Here is a 20,336-nt window from a genome sequence, read left to right as displayed (position 1 = left end):
ATGTCATAGCAGGCCTCTGTCCTTTGAAAAGTATAAATGCAGTTTGCACATTGTACAGTGTTACAGCAGCGTCAGAGTGGCAACAAGGCTTGTTCACAAATTATCCTTCTGAATGAGAATTCAGCTTCTAAGCTACCAGCTTGCTCATCACAAAACTTGCATGCATAACATATTCTCTGTCAGAATGTAGTTTTGTAAAACCTGCTTCTCTGACAACAAACTCTGAAGAGCTTTAACTTCATCCAAGAGCACTTGTCCACGCAACTCATCAATCTTAGCATGTTTCCAGTGGTAATGACGCTTGAGATTGGGCTTTTCCATCACTGCCCACAGGCTTGCCTTTTACTTAAAAAAACAACAACACTTTTTCCTCCATTTCTCTTAGTAAGCGCAGCATTACTTATCTACTTTCTGTTCTTGACAGTCGCCCTGATGCTTGTCAGCGATGACACATAACATCTGCGTTTGTTTCCTCCACTGTGACTTTGACCTGACAGACATTCATCCAGAAGGGGCCACCCTGAAGGATATAGATATCTTTTTTTTCTTATGTTATTTTCTGATTGTAATTGCTGTCATGAGACATTTAATTTGTATTTGTCTCATGGCCTGGATCAAAAAATCTTGATGACCTTATACGGCCAAAAGGCCAGAGGTTCCTTTCCCCGAGATATCAGCCAAAGTTTTTCTTCTCTACACATTTGTTTTGTCACAGTCTGCTCCTTGTTTCACATCCTGATGAGCTGCTACCTCTGTCCATGTGTTCATTTTCCTCTTATGGATGCCAAGAAATATTTAGTAGGACACAAACAACAAACATGTGCAGGACACTATCAAGCACTGTGTAGTTAACCACACTCTTATTTAGTGAGATATCATCAGCATGGTGATTTTTTCAGCACTATCCTGACCATAAAACAAGGTATTTTATAGGCTCTGAAGGGGGCGTTAGAGTTGGGACTTTGGTATTTCTATACCTCTGGCAGTAAGCCTGGTCCTATGTGTGCTTTGGTTAATGGCTGTGTCTTAAAATAAACTGTACACACACTCATAAAGCAGCACGCTGAATATCCTTAGTGAATAGCCGGATCATGAGTGAGAAATGAATGAGCTTGTGAGTATAATTTTGAGTGACAGAAGGAGTGTGTGTGTCCTTGGTGGCTGGCCACAGTGTGCACGGCTGATTACACACATTGAAGGACCTGTTTCATCACTGTACACTGCGTCTATGGCAGCTACCTGCTCCTCTAAGTCGCTACAGCGAGCTTCATGTATTCACCGCTTCTCCCAAACTTACTGTTCTGTATTCTAACATACAGGTATTTTGCTATAATCTGGATTTCCACTGACGCCGATAATCAGTTGGTATACGACACTGAGAAAATATGGTCTACTAGGTCCACTTCTATTGCATGTTGATACAGTTACGGTCATTAAATGTCAATGGTGCGGTCTCATCATTGACAATGGTCATTGACAAACATAATTAGTTATCATTTTCCTGAAAGAAAGTAACACTAGCTGGTTGATATTAGACCAGATGTTAGCTGGATTTCATCGCTAACTCATGCACATGTCTCCTGCAAGCTAAGCTTCAGCAGTGGCATCTCTATTTATGTTTGTTTGTTTTTATTGAAGCTGCTGTTATGAAATGGGATTAATCTGCTACAGTCATACAGCTGCAGGTCATCTCAAGCATGCCCCCAGGAGAGAGGGGGGTGTAGAAATACAGCTTGGTGTGCTTTACATGTGTAACACAATTAATATATTGTGCATTAATATGTTAACTTTTTACACTTCTTTTCTATATCTATCTTTAATAATCAATCTCACAAAATAAGCAACAGAGGCCAATGTATTTTTAGTCTTTGGAGTTATTGGAGGGTAACACTTTGACATCACTGTTCTCCCCTGCTGCCTGATGAGGTAACTTCTACTTTCTGTGTTTAGAAGGTTACCTTCATGGTCGATCAATCAAACTGGGATCTGGGGACCCAACAAAAAAACATATAAATTCTTCAGCATTATTCCAAATTGGAAAACGTATTAGAATGGCTGATGTCCCTGGGGTCACTCTCTCCCTGTTATTTCCTCATGTAAAGAGTTCCACAACCAAACACTGATTCGACAGCAATTATCTGTCAATGCCTTGCTGGGACAAAATCTAGAGCTCAAATATGTGTGTATCTGCAAGTTCATGATGTGAGCCGCCCCCCCCACTGCTCTTTATGCTTGTGACTTATAAATGTTGGACCTAAGAGTTTCATGTGCCTGATGACTGACAGCTTATGAAAATAGGTTCAGAGAACTGCCACCCAAAATAGCATAGCCAAAAGCTTTCATTAAAATGTTGTATGGATGTCCCAAAAAAAACTGTCTTTTATACGTTTTTGACATCAATACAAAGTTCAGTAAAAAAAAACTTTCATTGTGGCTACCCCGAGGACACCTTGTGACGCCTTTTGACATGATTTAGATGACTTTTTGCTCACTGGGTTTGGAAAGTTAACTGAAAGGTCAACCACAAAAATCACTTTATTCATCATGTTTAGCCTCTTCATTACACACCAGGGATGGAGGAGACACTTGATTTGTTATTTGCCTTGCCTCTCTCTTTGACTCGGAGCCAAAGCGAAACAATGGCTCTGTATCAGTCTGACTCCCGACTGGAAGCCGACAGAAAGTCACAGTGTCTAAACTTCTGCTTCTCCGCTGCCTGGGGAGGTAATAGACCTGACTTTAGCTGAGGTTAACAGCTTGCTGACACTGTCTGTGTCAGCATAACCTCCTAAACCTTTATGGTGCTGCTCGCAAGTGAAGGATTCTTTCAACGAAGCCATTAGCACTTTTCACCTGTATGTTTGCAGAAAATGTCACAGAGCTAACACAAGAAACAAAATTGCTAGCTAATCAGTGGTCTTGCTAACAACATGAGCAATTTTACCACATGCAGGAGTATTCCAGGGCATCACTCAAACTGACATCCACGATGAAAACCCTTTTCAGCCTCTTTTAGGTCATTGTTTCGGTTTTCAGTCCTGCTCTCAGCAGCTTTGTCTCTAGCAGATTATATTTTCAGATTATATTGTCAACACATTTGTAATTATTTTATGATTTTTCAGTGTCACCTCACATACCCTGCTGGCTGGCAAACATCTGGCCTCACCCCAGCTAGAGAGGCAAGGTGCTGAGTCAAAGTCAGCATGACCTTCTTGCTCCATTGCTGAGAGTAGTTTGAAATTGCTCACGTACTGTAGTTTGGGAGGAGGATAAAAATACAGGTTTCTCTCATTTCATTAACAACTTTAGGACATTTTAAGACCATGGTTAGTAGCACTGGGTCATTAAACACAGCATCCGTTTTTGTTTCTGTGAGTTTAGGTTTGGGGATGCCATTGCAGTTCCAGTAAATACAATGTGATGCGGCAAAAAAAGATCATAGGTGGATCCTGATCATTCATGATCATGGTGGCAGCTGATCACAGATTATGATTACAAGTCTGCTTGATATACAACACGCCTGCTCACATATTCTACAATTACTGACAATAACGCCTCCATTTAAGTTGTCATTGCTACTACCGTCATCTCTTATGGGAACAACCTCGGTGAATAAATCATAACTTAGCATCATAGCATATATTGAATCTTCTGGCAACAAAATTAGGAAACACATATAACATTTTCCTCATCCCTTTCCACATTTAAGGTTTGACTGATTTTAATTCCGTCATCCCGCTGCGTCTTGTTCCTCTGAAGTGGTTTGGTGCCACCAAAGGGAGAATTAGCACCAGCAGCTGTTTATATTTAAGCACTCAACATTAGATATTCACAAAACAGTAGAGCTTGAAGTCATTTTCTTTTGCCAATTACCTTTTCAAAGTATTAACATCATGTCTGTGCCATGTTCAAGTCTTCAAACTCATGAATATATTCATCAAACTGGATCTTCTTGTCTCTATTATATTCCATTATCCCACCCTCACTTGTATCAACACACCAACCTCAATAAAAACTCAATGCTTGAAGAGCGTTTTATTTTGTATTTGTTTTTCTCTCAACAGTGTTACATAGTATTAACAGTGGAGTCTAATTTATAACTTTTATTATTCTGATATTATTTTATTTTAGTTACACAAACAAATCCTAATAATAATTAGGGATGGTGTGAAAGTTTGGTCGGATATTTTCAGCTTTGCCATGATAATAGCATTTAAATCAATATTTAAGTGCTTTGTTTTAATTATATATATAATTATATACATTACCACAAAAATTAAAAATATTTATTTGTTAAGTAGTATTCTCAAACATGACATTTCATCTTATTGATAGTGAATAGATATGTTACAAACACATGCAAGTTTTAATTTAATTCACTAAATGTATATATATGTATGTTTTTATTTTCTTTAATTCTCATTTGTTTCCTAAAAGTATATTTCAATGAAATCATAATACCACACAGTGGATAAAGACTGGGTTTATGGTTTGAAAGTGGTGAATAGTTTCAGGAGAAGTGTGGTGAAAAGTAGTTTTCCAAGCGGCTACTAAGAGAGTCCAAGTCCTTAAGCACTGGCTGTACCCTTCATCAGAATCCAACCTCCTGTTGCTTCAGGATGGGAGCGAGCCAGTGACTGAAAAACTCCTCGCCCACTTCCACCACACACTTGAGTCAATGACCTGAGAAGACTGTCGATAAAGTTGGGGTGGAGGAGAGAGATAACGCTAACAGCTTCAGACTCTGAACAGTGACCAGAGGCTATCACTGTCAGAGGCTGCACACTGACCCACACCATCCATCACATGGAGAGGATAGGGGGGGGGAGTGCAGAGCAGAGCTGGAAGATGATGAAAGGGCAGAAGAGGATGGGAGAGCACAGTTAAAATGCTGGAGCTTAGAAGAAGAAAAGAGTCCAGAAGAGGAAATTTAAGAAGAGGCCACATGAGAAGATGAGAGGAGGCAGATGATGAAAGTGAGGGAGCGCTTGGTCGAGAAGAACAGATCGGAGAGGAAAACAGGAAAGACTGGGAATGAGAAAGACGAGGGTGGAAGTGTGACAACGGAAAATACAAGAGAGGAGAAGAGAACAGAGGAAGAAGGGTGAGACCTTTGTGAGGGGGTTTTAATAAGTGTCTGTTAAAACCCTTAAATTCAATCAAGCTCTAAATATTCCGTATTTATTACATAATGATCCACGCTTTATTTCCTGGGAAATGTTCCAGTGAAAGTGTCTAAAAACACAGCATTAGAGAAAGCGTTAGAAAATTATTGGACCCTCACCAAGATGTAACAGATTCTTCCCTGATCCTCACCACGTCCTTCCACCTATTTTCATGATAATCTTTCCAGTAGTTTTTGCCGTAATCTTGTTTATGAAAAATTCTAACTAATAAACGAATGGACGTGACTGGTTGACAGTGTCACCTTTACTAGACTGAGTTACCCACTATGAAGACTTAAAATGTCCGACACACGTTTTTTTATCTGTAAAACTGAAACTATGGTGTTGCCTCTGACCATATCACCTCTTCTGCTTCGCTGTTGATTGCCTTAGCTTACCATTAAAGAACATGGGGCTGGAGGAGATATCAAAATTACATTCAAACATCAAAACAAAAGTATTTTTACTGTTATTTTAAGGGTGGACTATCAAGATAGGCAGGTGAACAATACACAGGTCAAACACAGATGGTCTGGTTGCACACGTTCCTTTTACACACAAGATCTGATTCCTCTACAGAGAAGCCTTCTCTCTCACTAGCTGGGTTAACCACCATTGGGATTATAAGAAGCTTTTAAAGGGAACGGACACACATCTAATATGACTCCAAAGGCACATGCAGACTTATCAATGAAGTAAAAGTAAACAGGCTAAAGGCTTAAAGAAAACATTGGAGCTGGTTAACATCTCTGCATGTGAGTCTGCCACACAACTGGAGCCAGTACAGGTGGAGGAATCTACTCCTCTGAGGCTTTGGGGCCTTGCTGCCTCTGGGCCTGGACAGCTCAACATCCAGGGGTCACAAGGTATATTAGAGGATAATATGCAGATTCACTACATTATAATGTAAGACTGGTTGTTCGCCAGTTGAAGCTAGGTAGAAGCCGGGTGGGTCCATGATCCTAGACTGAGTTAATCTATTACTAAATCTATGACGGAATGATTTTAGAGAAAGAAAGTCTTCCTGCTGGAGTCGTCCAGTCCAGACCTCCACCCAATAGAGATGACATGGAATGAGCTCACAGAGCTGTTCACAACAGACAATCACATCATAAGATGTCTGTAGGAAGAATGGTCCAAAACTCCTGAACGTTATGTAGGTCTGATCCACCGCTAACGGGAGAGTTTGTCTGAGAGAGCAAGTTATTGCTGCCGGTTCCACCAACACTGTGAACGTTTAATGCTTGTGTTGAATTAAGACTTGAAGGACTGAAATTATGTCATGAACTTAAGCATATTCCAAAGTGTTTGTCCTTTTTCTTGCTGAATGCTCTGGTAGCACCACGCAAAGGCTTAGTCAGAGCTGGTATATTCACAGCGTACAAAGCAGCAAATGATTCAATGGCCAGATCTGAGAAATCTCAGACAGACCAGCGATGACTTTGCTCTTTATTCAACAGAAATTGCCTCCCCTACACCAATTCCAGTGTTTGTTTGTTTTTTAACCCCTTGCTGTCATATCCGAAAGTAGATGAAAATGTTTTTGAGCTACATAAGGTACCACTGCCACCTATCAAGCAGTGAATGTTACCTATTAAACATATAAATAGGTATTGGATGTTGCAGATGTTTCGGGGGGGATTTAAAATACCAGTGTGATAAACCATAAAAGTAAACGAAATAGACACCCTCATGTCCCAGATAATATCTAGAGCCTTCCATCCTAAAATATCAATCTATGACATTTACACTCTTTAAGTATCAACAAGGATTTGATAGAGGCGAGTGAAAAGGAAGATCTTTCAAATCGCAGTTGCTCATTTTCCTAATTTTCTTTTTTTGTCCACCATTAGCGCCACATGAAAGAGCATAACAGCAGATTAACAAGTGCTCAAGTAGACAAAATATGCTGAGCGCAGTATCCAGCTGCAGTGTCCTCTAAGTGGAGAAAACAACACTGTAGATGTAATGAGGTGGAACATGGAGGGGTCACAAATAAATGCTTCACTTCAGCAGAGCTGTTGTACAACATAGCTGACAATGGCAGACTGGGAAGTCAGCGCTTTAGGACCACATGGCTTCTTTTTGGGGAGATAAAAAAGTTTCCCAAGATGTTTATCTGATGGAAGACAAATTGCCAGCGAATGCGCTCTGGATATATGGAACTCTGTTGAGGAGACTGAGTCTGAGTCTGACCTTCTTTTAGCGCTGACAGCCACGCCCTGATAAACATCTGTTTTGGGAGAGTCTGACTGCAAGAGAAGCTCAGTGAACATGGCTAAAATGTGCATTAGATCAACACAGATCACAGAGCATCACACATTTTTACATTCCACCATGACTCTTGAGCTGTGGATTGTTTATTCCAAAAAACTAAGTCTGACTGACACATGGCTATTTGTTGGTTTTCTACTCTGAGTCAGAGATTTAGATTTGAGACTTGGACTCACAAAATAAGGACTTGGCTGCTGTGTGACTTCACTAACATGAGACCAAACTTGAAATACACTGAGAGACTAAAATATACTAATAATATATAACTTGATACTTTGATGGATGTGAGAAACATGAACCACAAGTACCAGAGACTTGAGATGAATCTTGCTCTGACTTGAGACAAATTAAATTTTAAACTTCAGACATCTGCTTAAAGACCCATAACCCTCAAATATTTCAGAATTGAAATGGAGCTACCATAAAGAACCCAAACCCAAAGTTTAATGTGTACTTTGAAAGATTCCACTTCCAGCCCTCCAAGCAAGAACCAACCATTTTCCATCCATCCATCCATACCACTTATCTTTTAAGAGGCGTGGGGAAACCGGAGCCATTAACAACTGACATCGGATGAGAGGCGGTGACACCCTGGGCAGGTTGCCAGTGTAATGCAGGGCCAACATAAAGAGACAAACAACCTTTCACGCTCACATTCACACCAACAGACAATTTAGAGTCTCCAAATCGACCAAACTCCAATCTGCATGTCTTTGGACTGTGGGAAGATGTCGGTTTACCTGGAGAAAACCCATGCAGTCACCAGGAAGCATGCAAACTCCACACAGAAAAACCCTGGTCGAGCTAGGATTTGAAACAGGAACCCTCTTGAGACATTTTCTTCTTCTTCTTCTTCGTCTTATATTATTATTATTATTATTATTATTATTATTAGAAGTAGTAGTAGTAGTAGTAGTATTGAGAGCAGGCTTTATTATAGGTAAATTTACACAGCAAGTTAAAACATAGAGATAAAAAATGTCATATAATAAAATATATATACTTTAGAAATTGTGTTTATGAAAATTATAGTTTCAGCCAAATGCATCAGCAGAGATATAAAAAATATACTGTGCAGCATCAACATGGAGCACAAATGCAGCACCGACGCAAGTCCCACATCTGGAGAAGTGTGCCGTTTAGTGGGGAGAGTGGTAATAACCCTGATTAGTTCCAGTGATGACGGAAGCTTATGGAGCTTCCAGGGGAGAGTTGAAAAGAGATGGAAATCAGGGCTCAGCCACGGATGATTATCTAGCCACTCCAGATCAAAGATTTCCCCTAGTCTCATCACAGAGAATAAAGAAAAGATCATTTCAACCTGCACTCTGAAAGCACCTGAGTCTGTTTTATTGACGCACTCTGAAAAAGAGCAGCAGAGTTGTCAGCATTTCAGCAAACAGGCATCAAACGGAGGCAGCGTGAATCTAAGTGCAAATTGATGCACATATGCTTATTATTTTATATGTGGCTACAAACTCAACAGCAGAGATGATATATAAAGCAGACATCTTCTGAAAATGGTCATTAGACTATACACGGTGCTGTAATTATTCAAAGAAATAATTAAAGTGCCAGTTTTAAAAAACTGCAAAAACTTGCAGCATAATGTGTTAGTAAGAACTCTTTTTCAGCCAAAAGGAGGGTCACGACATCACTGAGAAGGCTGTGGAGGAAGCAGAGGGAACCATCTGTGATTTCTCCAGCAAGGTGTCTACGTGCAGTATGTGCGTGGGGGAAATGCCACGAACATGCCTACGTAGGTGTGACTAATTTCTGTGGCATTTCTTCAACTCCCCGCATGTCAGAAGGAAGGAGTTGGTGTGGTTGTGAGGAGGAATTGGGCTCCATTGGACATTTTAGTCTTTGCTTTTAAACCTAGTATGCTCCTCCTTTGAGGAGAGGAAATACCTGTAGTTCGTTGGCAGCAGAAGTTTCTTAGATGTTCTTATTTGATCAAACCAGACTTGATTTAGGGTCTCGGCATGGTAGCGAAAACAAATACCAGACATTTAAAACGGCGCTGCATATATCTGAATTCAACACTAATTGGGTGTAAAACTAAAGCTATAACCAAGTTTAACAGAGTTTTAAAAGCATACAAATTCCCAGATAAAGAACAGGGACAAATGACATTTAAAGTAAAGGCCTGAAATGTAGGGCTGACATTTAAATAAAGGGCCTGAAATTTAGATTAATTTAGTGCAGTGCCCAGGACATTAAATTTAGTGCAGTGTTCAGGTCAAAATGTGCCCATCAGTAGAGGCTGACAGCTATTCCAGCTTTCAGCTTTCTTCTGAGGAAGTTACTGAAACATACCGAATGTCCACAGGTGCACCACGGAGCACGGCTGGTAAACAATGATCAGTCTATAAGCCGTGCTCTCAGATACATGGTCCGTGTCAATGGTGCCCTCGGACCATGTAAAGAAATGACTTAATTTGCAGATGACAAGCATAGAAAATAAAGTAAAAATGTTAAAGGGGTGAAATGTTCAATGCCAACATATGTAGCACAAACGCTTTTATTAAATCTGTTAAATAAAGAATACAGTCAATACAGCCGTAGACTATGAAAGCAAACCCTGCCATGTGCACACTGTTAATTGTGCGAGTGCTGCACTGCCCTCGTAGTGTAGTTCAGTCTTTTTCTTCACGTCAATTATCATGTAGAAAAGAGATAATTGCTGCTTTGTCGAGAATTGCTCATCCATAACACTTCACACTCGACACTGCAGTCCCGCACCCACCGAGTTAGAAGTCACTTGGATGAGCAGTTGTCAGAGAATCTAAACAGGGACAGAGGTTCCTCCGTTTAAAGTTAGATTTTAAATATTTTCAGGTCTTTACAGGTCTGTCATATTTTCAATCGCACTCATGACTGGTGCGACAGAAAAGCTGGAAAAGAATCTGATCCCACAGTGTTTCACAATTTATTTTTGCAAGAAGCTTGTGAACCCTGTCATCTAGGAATTACCTTCATGTACAACCATACTGCAAAAGCAGATATGTTTTGTAGAAAAATGTATTTACAACCAGATCACATTTTCTATTCCACTTAAAACGTCACGGCAAATGTTGATATGTAACGTATCAGTGAAATGTCTCAAACAGATCCATCATTGTGTGGAATAAGTGTTGTGGAAGTAAAGCTCCGCTTGTGAAAATTCATCTATGACGAGCGACGAGTTCAGCAGACAAATCTGTCAGTGAGTTTGCTAAATGCGCTTTGATCTTTGCCCTGTCATATTTGGCTTTACACGGGATGTATGAATCCATAAACAGACATCATTCTCATGCTTTAATCCATTGGCTGCTGGGTCTTATGTGATTCTAGGCTTCCAGAGGAGCAGACTGAGGTGTGAAGGTGCTTCATCTGCTTCTCTCACACGCTCGCTGACATGAAGATAAAAATAGCAAACAGACGAGAGAATCCTGCTAATTGAGGACCTTGATTCACAGCAACGCAGCTCTGGTTCTAACTTGTAAATGTAACTGCTACTACCCAAAGGGTTCCACCAGTGTGGGAACCCCTGCCTCACATAAATAAATAAAATATGCACTGTATATGTATTTAATATATATGACATTATTAAATTAAATGAATAATTAATCTAACTATACAATTATAATTATGTTGTAATTTATCATATACTACATATAATCTAATTATATACAGTATAATATGATATACATAATACATAACTATTTTATTCATTGTATAATTAATAAATTATAGGTGATAATATTATGTGATTAGGTAAATAAAGACACAGACAACTGACATTGTATAGCACATAAGGCTTTAAAAGGCTAACATTAGAGTAAATTAACAATTGGTCTGAATAAACTGCCACAGATACTAAATAATAAAATCAAAATTAAAATCCCTCCTGATTTTACATATTTATGTGTTTTGGGCCAGAGACGCTGCCTGGGAGTCGACTGGGTTTGTCACCTTTGCAGAGTTTAAACAGAGTAAGGCCTTAAAACATGACAGATCCACTCAGACTCCAGAGGTGAGACATTCTTACAAAAGCAAGATGAACATGCAGTGTCAAATCCATCACTTTACTTACAATAATTCTGAAGATTTCAAATACTTATGAAAAGCAAGTGTCAATAATATGGATACACAATAGAAAATAGACATATCAATTAAATGCTCAATAACCTAACAAAGGACGGATGTTACAAACTGCCTGTTATGCAGAAGTTGGTTTGTGTTTCCTTAGAGCAGGTTTTAGTTTCTTCTGTCAGGATTCAAGAACTGTCTGATGTTTACTTAACTCAGACTGAACCCTTTCAAAATCTAATAGTAGCTGCCTCTACATCCGTCTAATTAAAGCTAAGCAGTGCATTTGTACAATTTTATAAATATTCAAAATAAATTTAAGAGCCATGTACAGATCCCTGTGGTACACCTTCAGCACAATATCCATTCAATGTATGGGCAGATAAAGGGCTTATATACTAAAATCAGCTATCTGCTAGTGCTGGAATGAAGGTTGATGAGAGAAACAAGAGTTCTGTTTCACATCCCTAAATATTTCAGCTAAAAGATTCTAAAGAAATAATCACCAATACATCACCATGTGCAGATGTATTATTTCACAAAAATATTGATCAGTGCAGTTTTAAGAAATCATTGTAACATTGGTGACACTTATTTGTAATTAATAAACAATGTGATCAGGTCAGAAACTACTGAGAGGAGTCATTGTTAACTGCAGTTAGAAAGGACATATTTTGTTGTTTTATTTAATGGATCTTGTGGAATATAATATAACTTATTCCTGGCCTCTTTATACGAACTGTTTTACTAGATAGTGACAGAAAATGTTTGGCGAGAGGAGGCAACCTAATGCAACAAAGGTCTTAAACAGACTTTGCAGGGGAGGTGTAGACCATTTGGGCAACAAGAACGGCCCGGAAAACCCACATCTCATAAAAAATTGTGTTACTTGGTATCGCTGTTGCTGTGGCACTTGTCACATCTGGTCGTGTTATGGGAAACATCAAGTACTGTCATGCATTGTGATTGGATTCAGGGTGAAAATTGCCACTTGCAAGGAATTTCAAAAACATTCATTCTAAACAGTTAAAATTATTCATTTAACCTCTGTTTATTTCTCTGCTCAGTCATGAATGAAATGACAGCACTCTTGTGAGAGCCAGCAGTGTGGAACAAACTGTGTGACCACTTAATCATTCCTGTTGCTCAGCTATAAACGCAGGGCGAGGTGCTACATGGTGCCTTTAGTCTGGAGACAACTGTCAAGAATGCAGCCAAGCATAAACTGAGCTTAACATCGACAAACGTATTTATATGCGTTAAAATACAAATCTTATATAGACTTAATACTCTAGATTAGACATAAAATTGGGTTTGTGTCAAATACCCATTTATTTGGTCAAGATTAAGCAATGGTCAAGTTTAAGTTAAAAAGAATTGAAACTTTTGGTCAATGTAACAATGACTGTTAAAAGTCAAACCCTTTATGTATCCACTCACCTTCCTCAACCTCCTCCTTAGTAAGTTGTGAGGCTAATATCTTGTATTTGTGGTCAGTTATTCAAAATTGAAAAAAGGGCTGCTACAGATACGACTACAACACATGCTGTCATCTTTTTCTTGGGGAGAACAATCCTACTTTAGAGTGAAGCTATCAAGAGAAAACCACTGGCTGAAACTGACATTGTAGGTGAATCATTTTTGTTGAGGAACTCCTCACCATAGGCACGTTGCATTTCTGCTTCAACACCTTCATCAGCTCACACTGTCACCAGACAAGCCTTGATATGAATAATACGAAATAGCCATCAGAACCAAGCATGAGGGCTGAGGCGTGAATGCAGCCATTGTGGCGTGTTGTGGTAAAGCTTTGTAGCTGTTACATGGTTGTCAGCCTAATTTCCTGTCCTAACTGGACAAGCCTCATTAAGCACCTTTTCCCAAGCTCCTTGTTTAGTCTCTAATTAGGGGAGCCAATGGTTTTGTCGAATCTGGTCAACCTCCAAGTTGCTCCGAGCAAAGATGCTTTTTCCCCAAGGTGCTGCTGAAAAGCCATTAGGAACTTCCAGGACATGATAATGGCATGTTCACCTTTAAAGAGCCCGTGTTTCAAAAGTGTGTGCATGTGTGTGTGTGACAAGCCTGCCTGTCCTGACTGATTGCTGTGGATTTACTCCAAAGCACGGTGGGTGTCACACACAAAGCGTCTCAGAGGCAGCAGAAAAGCTCTGTCTGACTATGTCACACAGCCCTGTCTACAGTCCCTCTCTATCTCGCCTTAATCCATCTTCTATCGTACCACTGGCTGTGTCCTCATCACCCATCTATTCATCTCCGTTCTTTCAATGACTGCCTCTGTCCCCCCCACCACCCCCCTCACTGTCTCCTCTTCGTCCCTGTGATGTCACAAATTCAGATATGAGGTTCTCTGATAGCACACAGCCTCGGACACTACGGCCTTGTTTGGACCAGAGTGATCAGAGGATGAGAAGTTGGAAGGAAGGGGAGTGAGCCGACGGCGCGGGTATTTTCCAAAGCAGCGGGAGGATGTAAGACGCAGAAACAAAGGAGGACATCTAGGTTAAAAAAAACATGCATGAATGCCTCTGAAAAGGCCTGTGTTGTGTTGCTGGCTTGTCTCATCCCTGTGACTGCAAGCCAGCCGTGCCTGTCAGGGCACTACATTTGAGTCTATTTCTGTTATCTGTTCTCTTTCTTGCGGATAAAATAGCTGACTGCTAATATCCATACCTGGGGGTGAGTAGGGCATCTCAGACCCTAAACCTCGCCCAGAAGACAATGACGTACATTTGACTCCCATTACCGTCGCATGGCAGGCTGTATGTGGATATTAGTGGCAATGTAACAAAATTATACTTTCATGTAGGTTTCATGTTGTCAGTGTAATGTGCAGGCTGTTGATGTGGGACTAATCATGTGCAGAGCCTAGACTTGAGAAATGAGTGTAAACCACTGGAACTACAACTCTCTGGGGAACGCTTTTCAACCAGCAACACAAGCCGCAGTGACATGGGTCAAAGGTAATGCGGCGGCTGTGTCGTACTGCTTTTTTTATTTCTATATCTTAATTAGCATGCAACCCTGAAACTTTAGAGTGGCTTACCTAAACTATTTTTATCAATATTGGTTCCAGTAGTTGCGTGATAAAAAAAAAAAAGTGAACTACTGATACTGACTACTGAGACTGTCAGATGTGGAGAGTTTAACCGAACGTCACCTGTTGAGATCCACAGTGTGTGTGATTCCTGTGTGTGTAGCTGTGTAAGTGTGTTGGGGAGCAACAAGGGGGAGTGGTTAGAATCAAATGTGACATATTGATAACAAAGAAGTATAACAATCCATTCTAGAGGTTCTCAGCATCCTAATTTTCCTGATATTGAACAGGTGGAAGAATGCTGTCCTTGAGACTTGTTTTATTTGTGGGTCAAATGACATGTCCTGTCAAACATTACTCCAAGGTTCTTTCATAAGAACAAATCCCAAATCAAATAATATTGGTGAATGTCAGAATCTAAATAAAAACTTCATAAGTGGGTTTTAAGAAGACATTTCTTCTTAAGAACGGTTGCTAAATGAGGCCCAATAACTTAATTTGTTTCTGAATTTAGAAGTAAAAGGCCTTAATGTTCTGGAGACGTTCCTGAAGTTTAACTAATTGATGAGATTCATCATAGATAAGTACAGCTGTGTGTCATCTGCATAGCAATAGAAGTGAATGTGGTACTTTCTGATGATGTTGCCAAAAGGAAACATGTACAAAGTGAAATGTATTGGTCCAAGGACAGAACCTTGTGGAACTCCATTACTAACGTTTGTGTGCATGGAGGAGTCATTGTTAACGTTAACAAATTGGAGTCTATCTGGAAAGTATGACTTAAACCAGCCTAATGCTGTTCCTTTTGACCCTACATGTTGTTCCAGTCTCTGTTTCAGAATCTCATGATCTATGGTGTCAGTTTAAAGTCTTACAGTAAACCATTACTTTCACATAATCGCATAACCACATACCTACACAACTTCAAATAGTGGCATAAAATACACCCCAGTTTCTCCCCGGTATTAGTTACACATTGTCCATAATCAGTTTTTGTATGTCTTCCCTCCTCATATCTCTCCTGTCGAGTGTCTTGTTATTGTTATTTCTTCCCAAAAACAAAAACAAATAAAAGGAAGACAGTGAGTAAGTGACGACTTCCTCTCTTCTGAGTGTAAATCACTGGATTTACACTCAGAAGAGAGGAAGTCGTGCTCTGCCTTCTATCTCAATAAACAAGAACTGCCACATGCTGGTTAGTCACAGTATTTCACAAGTGCTACATTGAAATTAGCAGCGAGACTGAATAATATTTAAGCACATGTACATAATTAGCTATAAATTGAATTCAATATCCATGTATGTTTGTATGTACTTTATGTATGTATTTATTTGTGACATTTTTGTGACATAATCTGGCCTATAAAATATTTTTCTTTGATTTTATTAATTGTCCTCTAATGCATTCCTAAACATATAATGTCCTTCACTTCATAGCCACTGTCATTACTTTGATGTCCTTTACATCTTATGGTAAAATAGCTTAATGCACCTTGATATTGGTTGCCACCCAGCAATAGATTGGACAAATAGGAAGAAGAAGTAAATTATTTAATTATAATACGTATTATAATTGATCGTTTTTTCGTTCGATAGAGTAAGATTCAAGGTTTCTCTCTTATTTTGTTGTTTTCAAAAAGCATACAACTGTCTGAGCAGACTCTTTCTTTCAAAAGTGAGTGAACTTTTCCAAGTGTTTTTTTGAACTTCACAGAAATCCAAATTTCACCGAAAGATAAAGAGCATTGACGTACAAGTCAGATATTAAACATCATGCCTAAGAAAGCAAAGCGAGGTGTAGGAGGTAAACATGGTGAGAAGGTTGAGCAGACGCCCAAGGAGAAAGAGGAGATCCTGAAGGACAAGTTGCAGACGGAGGAGAAAAACACAACAGTGAACCTTCTGAAGATCAGCGAAGGCTGGAGGTTGGTTCTGCGTCAGAGTAGGGCCTCCGAGCTTCATAAAGACATCGACATCCTCAAGCAGACGTTTGAGAGGCAGCTGGAGGACAAGGGCAATGTCATCAAGGGTCTGCAGCGCGACCTGAAAGGGGCGGAGCATCAGTGGGCTCAAGTGCGTCGGCTTCACCTGCAGAATATCGAGTATCTGAGGGCTCTGCATGAAAAACAGCTAATGCTTCTGAAGCAGCAGTGGGAGGACGGACTGCAGCGCACGAACTCCAGTGTCAAATCTGATAGGAAGCAGATGCTGGCACACTCTCAGATGAAGAGTGCTGATCTGGAAGATGCAAAGCTCACTGTGGAGCAACGACATCAAAAAGTGATCAATGAAATCCACAGACTGTACAGCGAAAGCATTGCATCTACCGAGAGCGCTCAAGTGGACCGGAGGGCTGCTCTGGTCCTGGAGGGTGTGATAGCGGTGAATGAGAAGTATCGACTCAAGCAGGACATTCTGGAGCTCCAGCACATAGAAGCCAAAGAACTTGACAAACTTGTCCTGAAAACCAAGCAATGCATTCAGACGACTGACAAAACCAAGAGGAGGGTCCAAAAGCTGCAGGACTGTGTGTTTCAGCTGAGGATGAAGCTCCATTCTAATAAGACAGAAAAGGAGTATGTGGAGCGAGATCTGCCAGCCGCCAGAAACAAGGAGAAGGAAGTGACTTACAAGCTTCGCGATCACCTGACCCAGAGTCAATTGGTGGCGAGGAAACAGCTTATTGACCTCACCGTGCAGAGCAACAACGCCACCAAGAAACTGCAGGCTGTCATTGTCGAGGGCGACAGGGTTTTGCGTGTCGCTGAAATGTGCCAGAAGCTGGAGGGCAAGCAGAAGAACGTCTTCATGGCACCGTCTTCAGCTGAAGATCGTCACAGATCCATGACGGAGGAGGAAGAAGCAAAGGAGTCGAGTGAGTTTCCAGAGTTGTGGCGTGTGATGCGACACAATTATGCCACTCTGGTGCACCGAGACGCTCTGAAGAAATACAATAATGACCTGAGCAGAGAGAACCAGCAGCTGAGGCTTCTGCTGTGTCAGCACACGGGTGCCATGACGGCCAGAGACCCCGCCCTAGGCGGACGCCATCCTCCGCTCACTGTGCAACAAGCCCCGACCTCCATGGACCTATCAGACACCACCAGACGCCAGAATGTCATTGGGGCCGTTAACGTCGCCACACAACACGATGACGTGCAGTAAAGATCTGATAAGGTTAAAATATCACGTCTTTAAACACCTGTTAAATAATACGTGATTAATAAAAACACTAAATTAAAAAACAAAGAGGTTCACACTGTTTCATGAAACCATACAGTACGACGCTGCATCTTTAGCTCCATCCAGGACGCCAACACAATGAATCCACACCGATCGGTTTGTGCAGAAGCTAATGGAAATTGAACCTGTCTTACCCATAGACTGTATATCAACTGTATCTTACCCAAGGGATGGGGTTGTGTGTTTTTATAGCGCCCCCATTTGTTTGAGTAGGGAACTTGAAAATGCCTGGTTGGAACAAATTGTTAGACAGCAAATAACCACACCAAGGAAATACACATAAAAGTTGATACTTTCCCTTATAGGTAATCCACAAAAAAATGCTGTTTTGAAAGTTAAAAACTAAACGCAGTCTGCCATGTCTGCATCCTTTTTCGTCATGGTGTGCGCGCACATGCGGGATCCCACAGATTGGACATTAGTCTCACTGCAGCACAAGGAGAGCTGTGGGAGGCTCCTTGCGCCAGAAGGAGACGGCGAACGACAAACCCATTTTGTGGCGGAGTGTTGGCCATCAATGAGTGATGCCAGGCTGAGTGAGAGTGCGCCACAGTAATGGGCTCGGAGCGCTCATCTGCCTTTTCCACTGCCAAAGGAATCAGCGACGTGCCTCTGCTTTCTCCCTCAAGTGTCGCCGGCCATGATTTCACCAAGACGACACTGGAGCACAATCCTCGTGCGTTTGAAAAGGACATGCTGGGTTTCTTTAGAGGTGACCTATTGAGCTTCAGAGTTATTGTGGCATCAAAGAGGGGCTTAAAAGGCGCACAATGATATCCTGTTATCTTTGTCTTCCTTCACAATTCAAAACCATTATCACACTGTGTTACTGAAATAATAAAACGTGTAAATACATATCTACACTTTAGTTCCTCGAAACAACACATTCAAAACAAACTATTACCAAAAATGTGCATTTAAATGTCAAAGCAAGGCGCGAGTTGACTGTCAGCCTCTATTTTCTAAAAATGGAATCCCTTATGACGACTAAGACAACTATATTTGGACAGCTTCAGCGATGCTTGTATGGCAGGGATTAAAAAGTCAGATACAAGCTATATTAACTATATTAACTGGAACAAATTCGGATGGGCGTGTTTTTTTTTATTTTTTGTGCCGTTTCAAGGAGTTGCGCTCACTCGTTCTCCGAACGTCTCAAATCACGTTATTTTTTTCGTATTCAAGCTTTGTGAATGAGCAGAGCGTTGAATTGCACGATAGCTGGCTGGAGTCGGGCGGCTCTGTGTCCCCCAGAGAACCGGCTCTCCCTCCGCGCTCACGGGCTGAGTCAGTGGTCCAGACGGTGACTGTCCACCAGCGGTGCGCCTCCCGGAGCGCACACCAGCTGGGTGTGAGACACTTGGAAATGATATATCCCCCCCCCCCCCCTCCCTCCATTTATACCGCTGACTAAGATCCGAGCACTTTATCAGAGGGACGATAAGGGAATGAATGAATCTAGATATGTTGCTGACCTGGTGTCACCCTCTGTCTTTGCCAATTGTGCCACAAACCACCCAAAAGCTGCCACATTGCACTGACCCCTCGCCAAAACAGGACAGAGAGGAAACCCAAGACGAGCAGTGTTGATAACATGTGTGAACTTGAGGGTGAGTGTGAGGAAAAGCTAAATGAGAGCGAAAATAATTATTTTAAAAAGAAGAATTTTACCTTGAGTGAGTTACCAGTCCCTTTGATGCATCCTGTGGTCACAACTCGGTGCGTTCACGGGGTATTCACCAATTCCAAAAGCCTGGGGAGGGCCTATAATAAGTCCACGAAACGCATTATTATAGAGGGAAACTTCGACTGACACTGAGCAAAAATAAACGTGTTAAAGAAGAGGTGGAAACTCAAAGAGGGGTTCTGACTGTCCGTTAGTTCCGTTAGGGATTCCAGTCCGCGAAATAGCTTCAGAAAATCCCGAATGTGTTCAGAGTCTTATTTGTTGAGGCTACATTGTTCCAAAATTAAACCTTCTCGACTCCTCTTTCATTTGTGAAGTAAGGAAAAATCAAATAGTTGCTGTGTTATTTATTCCAGAGATGTTGAGGTATGTCTGAAAAAAAGTTATCCTCCAAATCTAGGGTCCTCCCCGCTCCCGGGTCACTGTCCTGCAGGTGAAGGTGGAAGGTTTCAGGGAGAGACGGATCACGGAGGGTTGGCGATGCGCTCTGGAACAAACGTCTCCAGCTCGCGGCTCCGGTGCGTCCTCCTCTGTCTGTGTGTCCGCGCGCAGCAACAGCCGGATTCCTTATTTGGAAGCCCGGGGCTCGTGCCACTGTCAAGAGAGTCAAATTACACCGAAATGACTTCCAGCCACGTCCTTCAAAATAAAAAGCCAAATTGGGGGGGGGAGAGCTGCAACACCTACATCAAGGATGTTTTTATTTATTTATTTTTTACAATAGCAGCACTGTACGAAGGAATGCTTCTAAACGAATAATGCATTAACAGTTGATATGATTAAATAATAAAAACGAATGCTTTTGTTTTCATATTACCTGTTTATTTTTACATAGTTT

At 41.0% G+C, this 20,336-nt stretch overlaps 2 protein-coding genes across 9 annotated transcripts in view; one reads left to right on the top strand and one right to left on the bottom strand.

Moving 5' to 3' along the window:
• adgrb1a (adhesion G protein-coupled receptor B1a) overlaps positions 1 to 20,054 on the bottom strand; it is a 157,533-nt gene extending 137,479 nt beyond the window's left edge. For all 8 annotated transcript variants that reach the window (XM_034610911.1, XM_034610908.1, XM_034610914.1 and 5 more), the window contains exon 1: positions 19,483 to 20,054. The gene's annotated coding sequence lies outside the window, so the exon portion shown is untranslated. The remainder of the gene's footprint in view (positions 1 to 19,482) is intronic.
• Positions 16,342 to 17,757, top strand: LOC117776451 (dynein regulatory complex subunit 2-like). The gene has a single exon (XM_034610376.1). The coding sequence runs from the start codon at positions 16,342 to 16,344 to the stop codon at positions 17,731 to 17,733; it is 1,392 nt and encodes a 463-aa protein (XP_034466267.1). The 3' UTR covers positions 17,734 to 17,757.
• Positions 20,055 to 20,336: the final 282 nt, after the last annotated feature.

The sequence above is a fragment of the Hippoglossus hippoglossus genome, chromosome 16 (genome assembly GCF_009819705.1).
Source record: "Hippoglossus hippoglossus isolate fHipHip1 chromosome 16, fHipHip1.pri, whole genome shotgun sequence".
Classification (NCBI taxonomy): domain Eukaryota; kingdom Metazoa; phylum Chordata; class Actinopteri; order Pleuronectiformes; family Pleuronectidae; genus Hippoglossus; species Hippoglossus hippoglossus.
The sequence above is the reverse complement of the archived record's forward strand: the minus strand, read 5'-3'. Positions and strand labels throughout refer to the sequence as shown.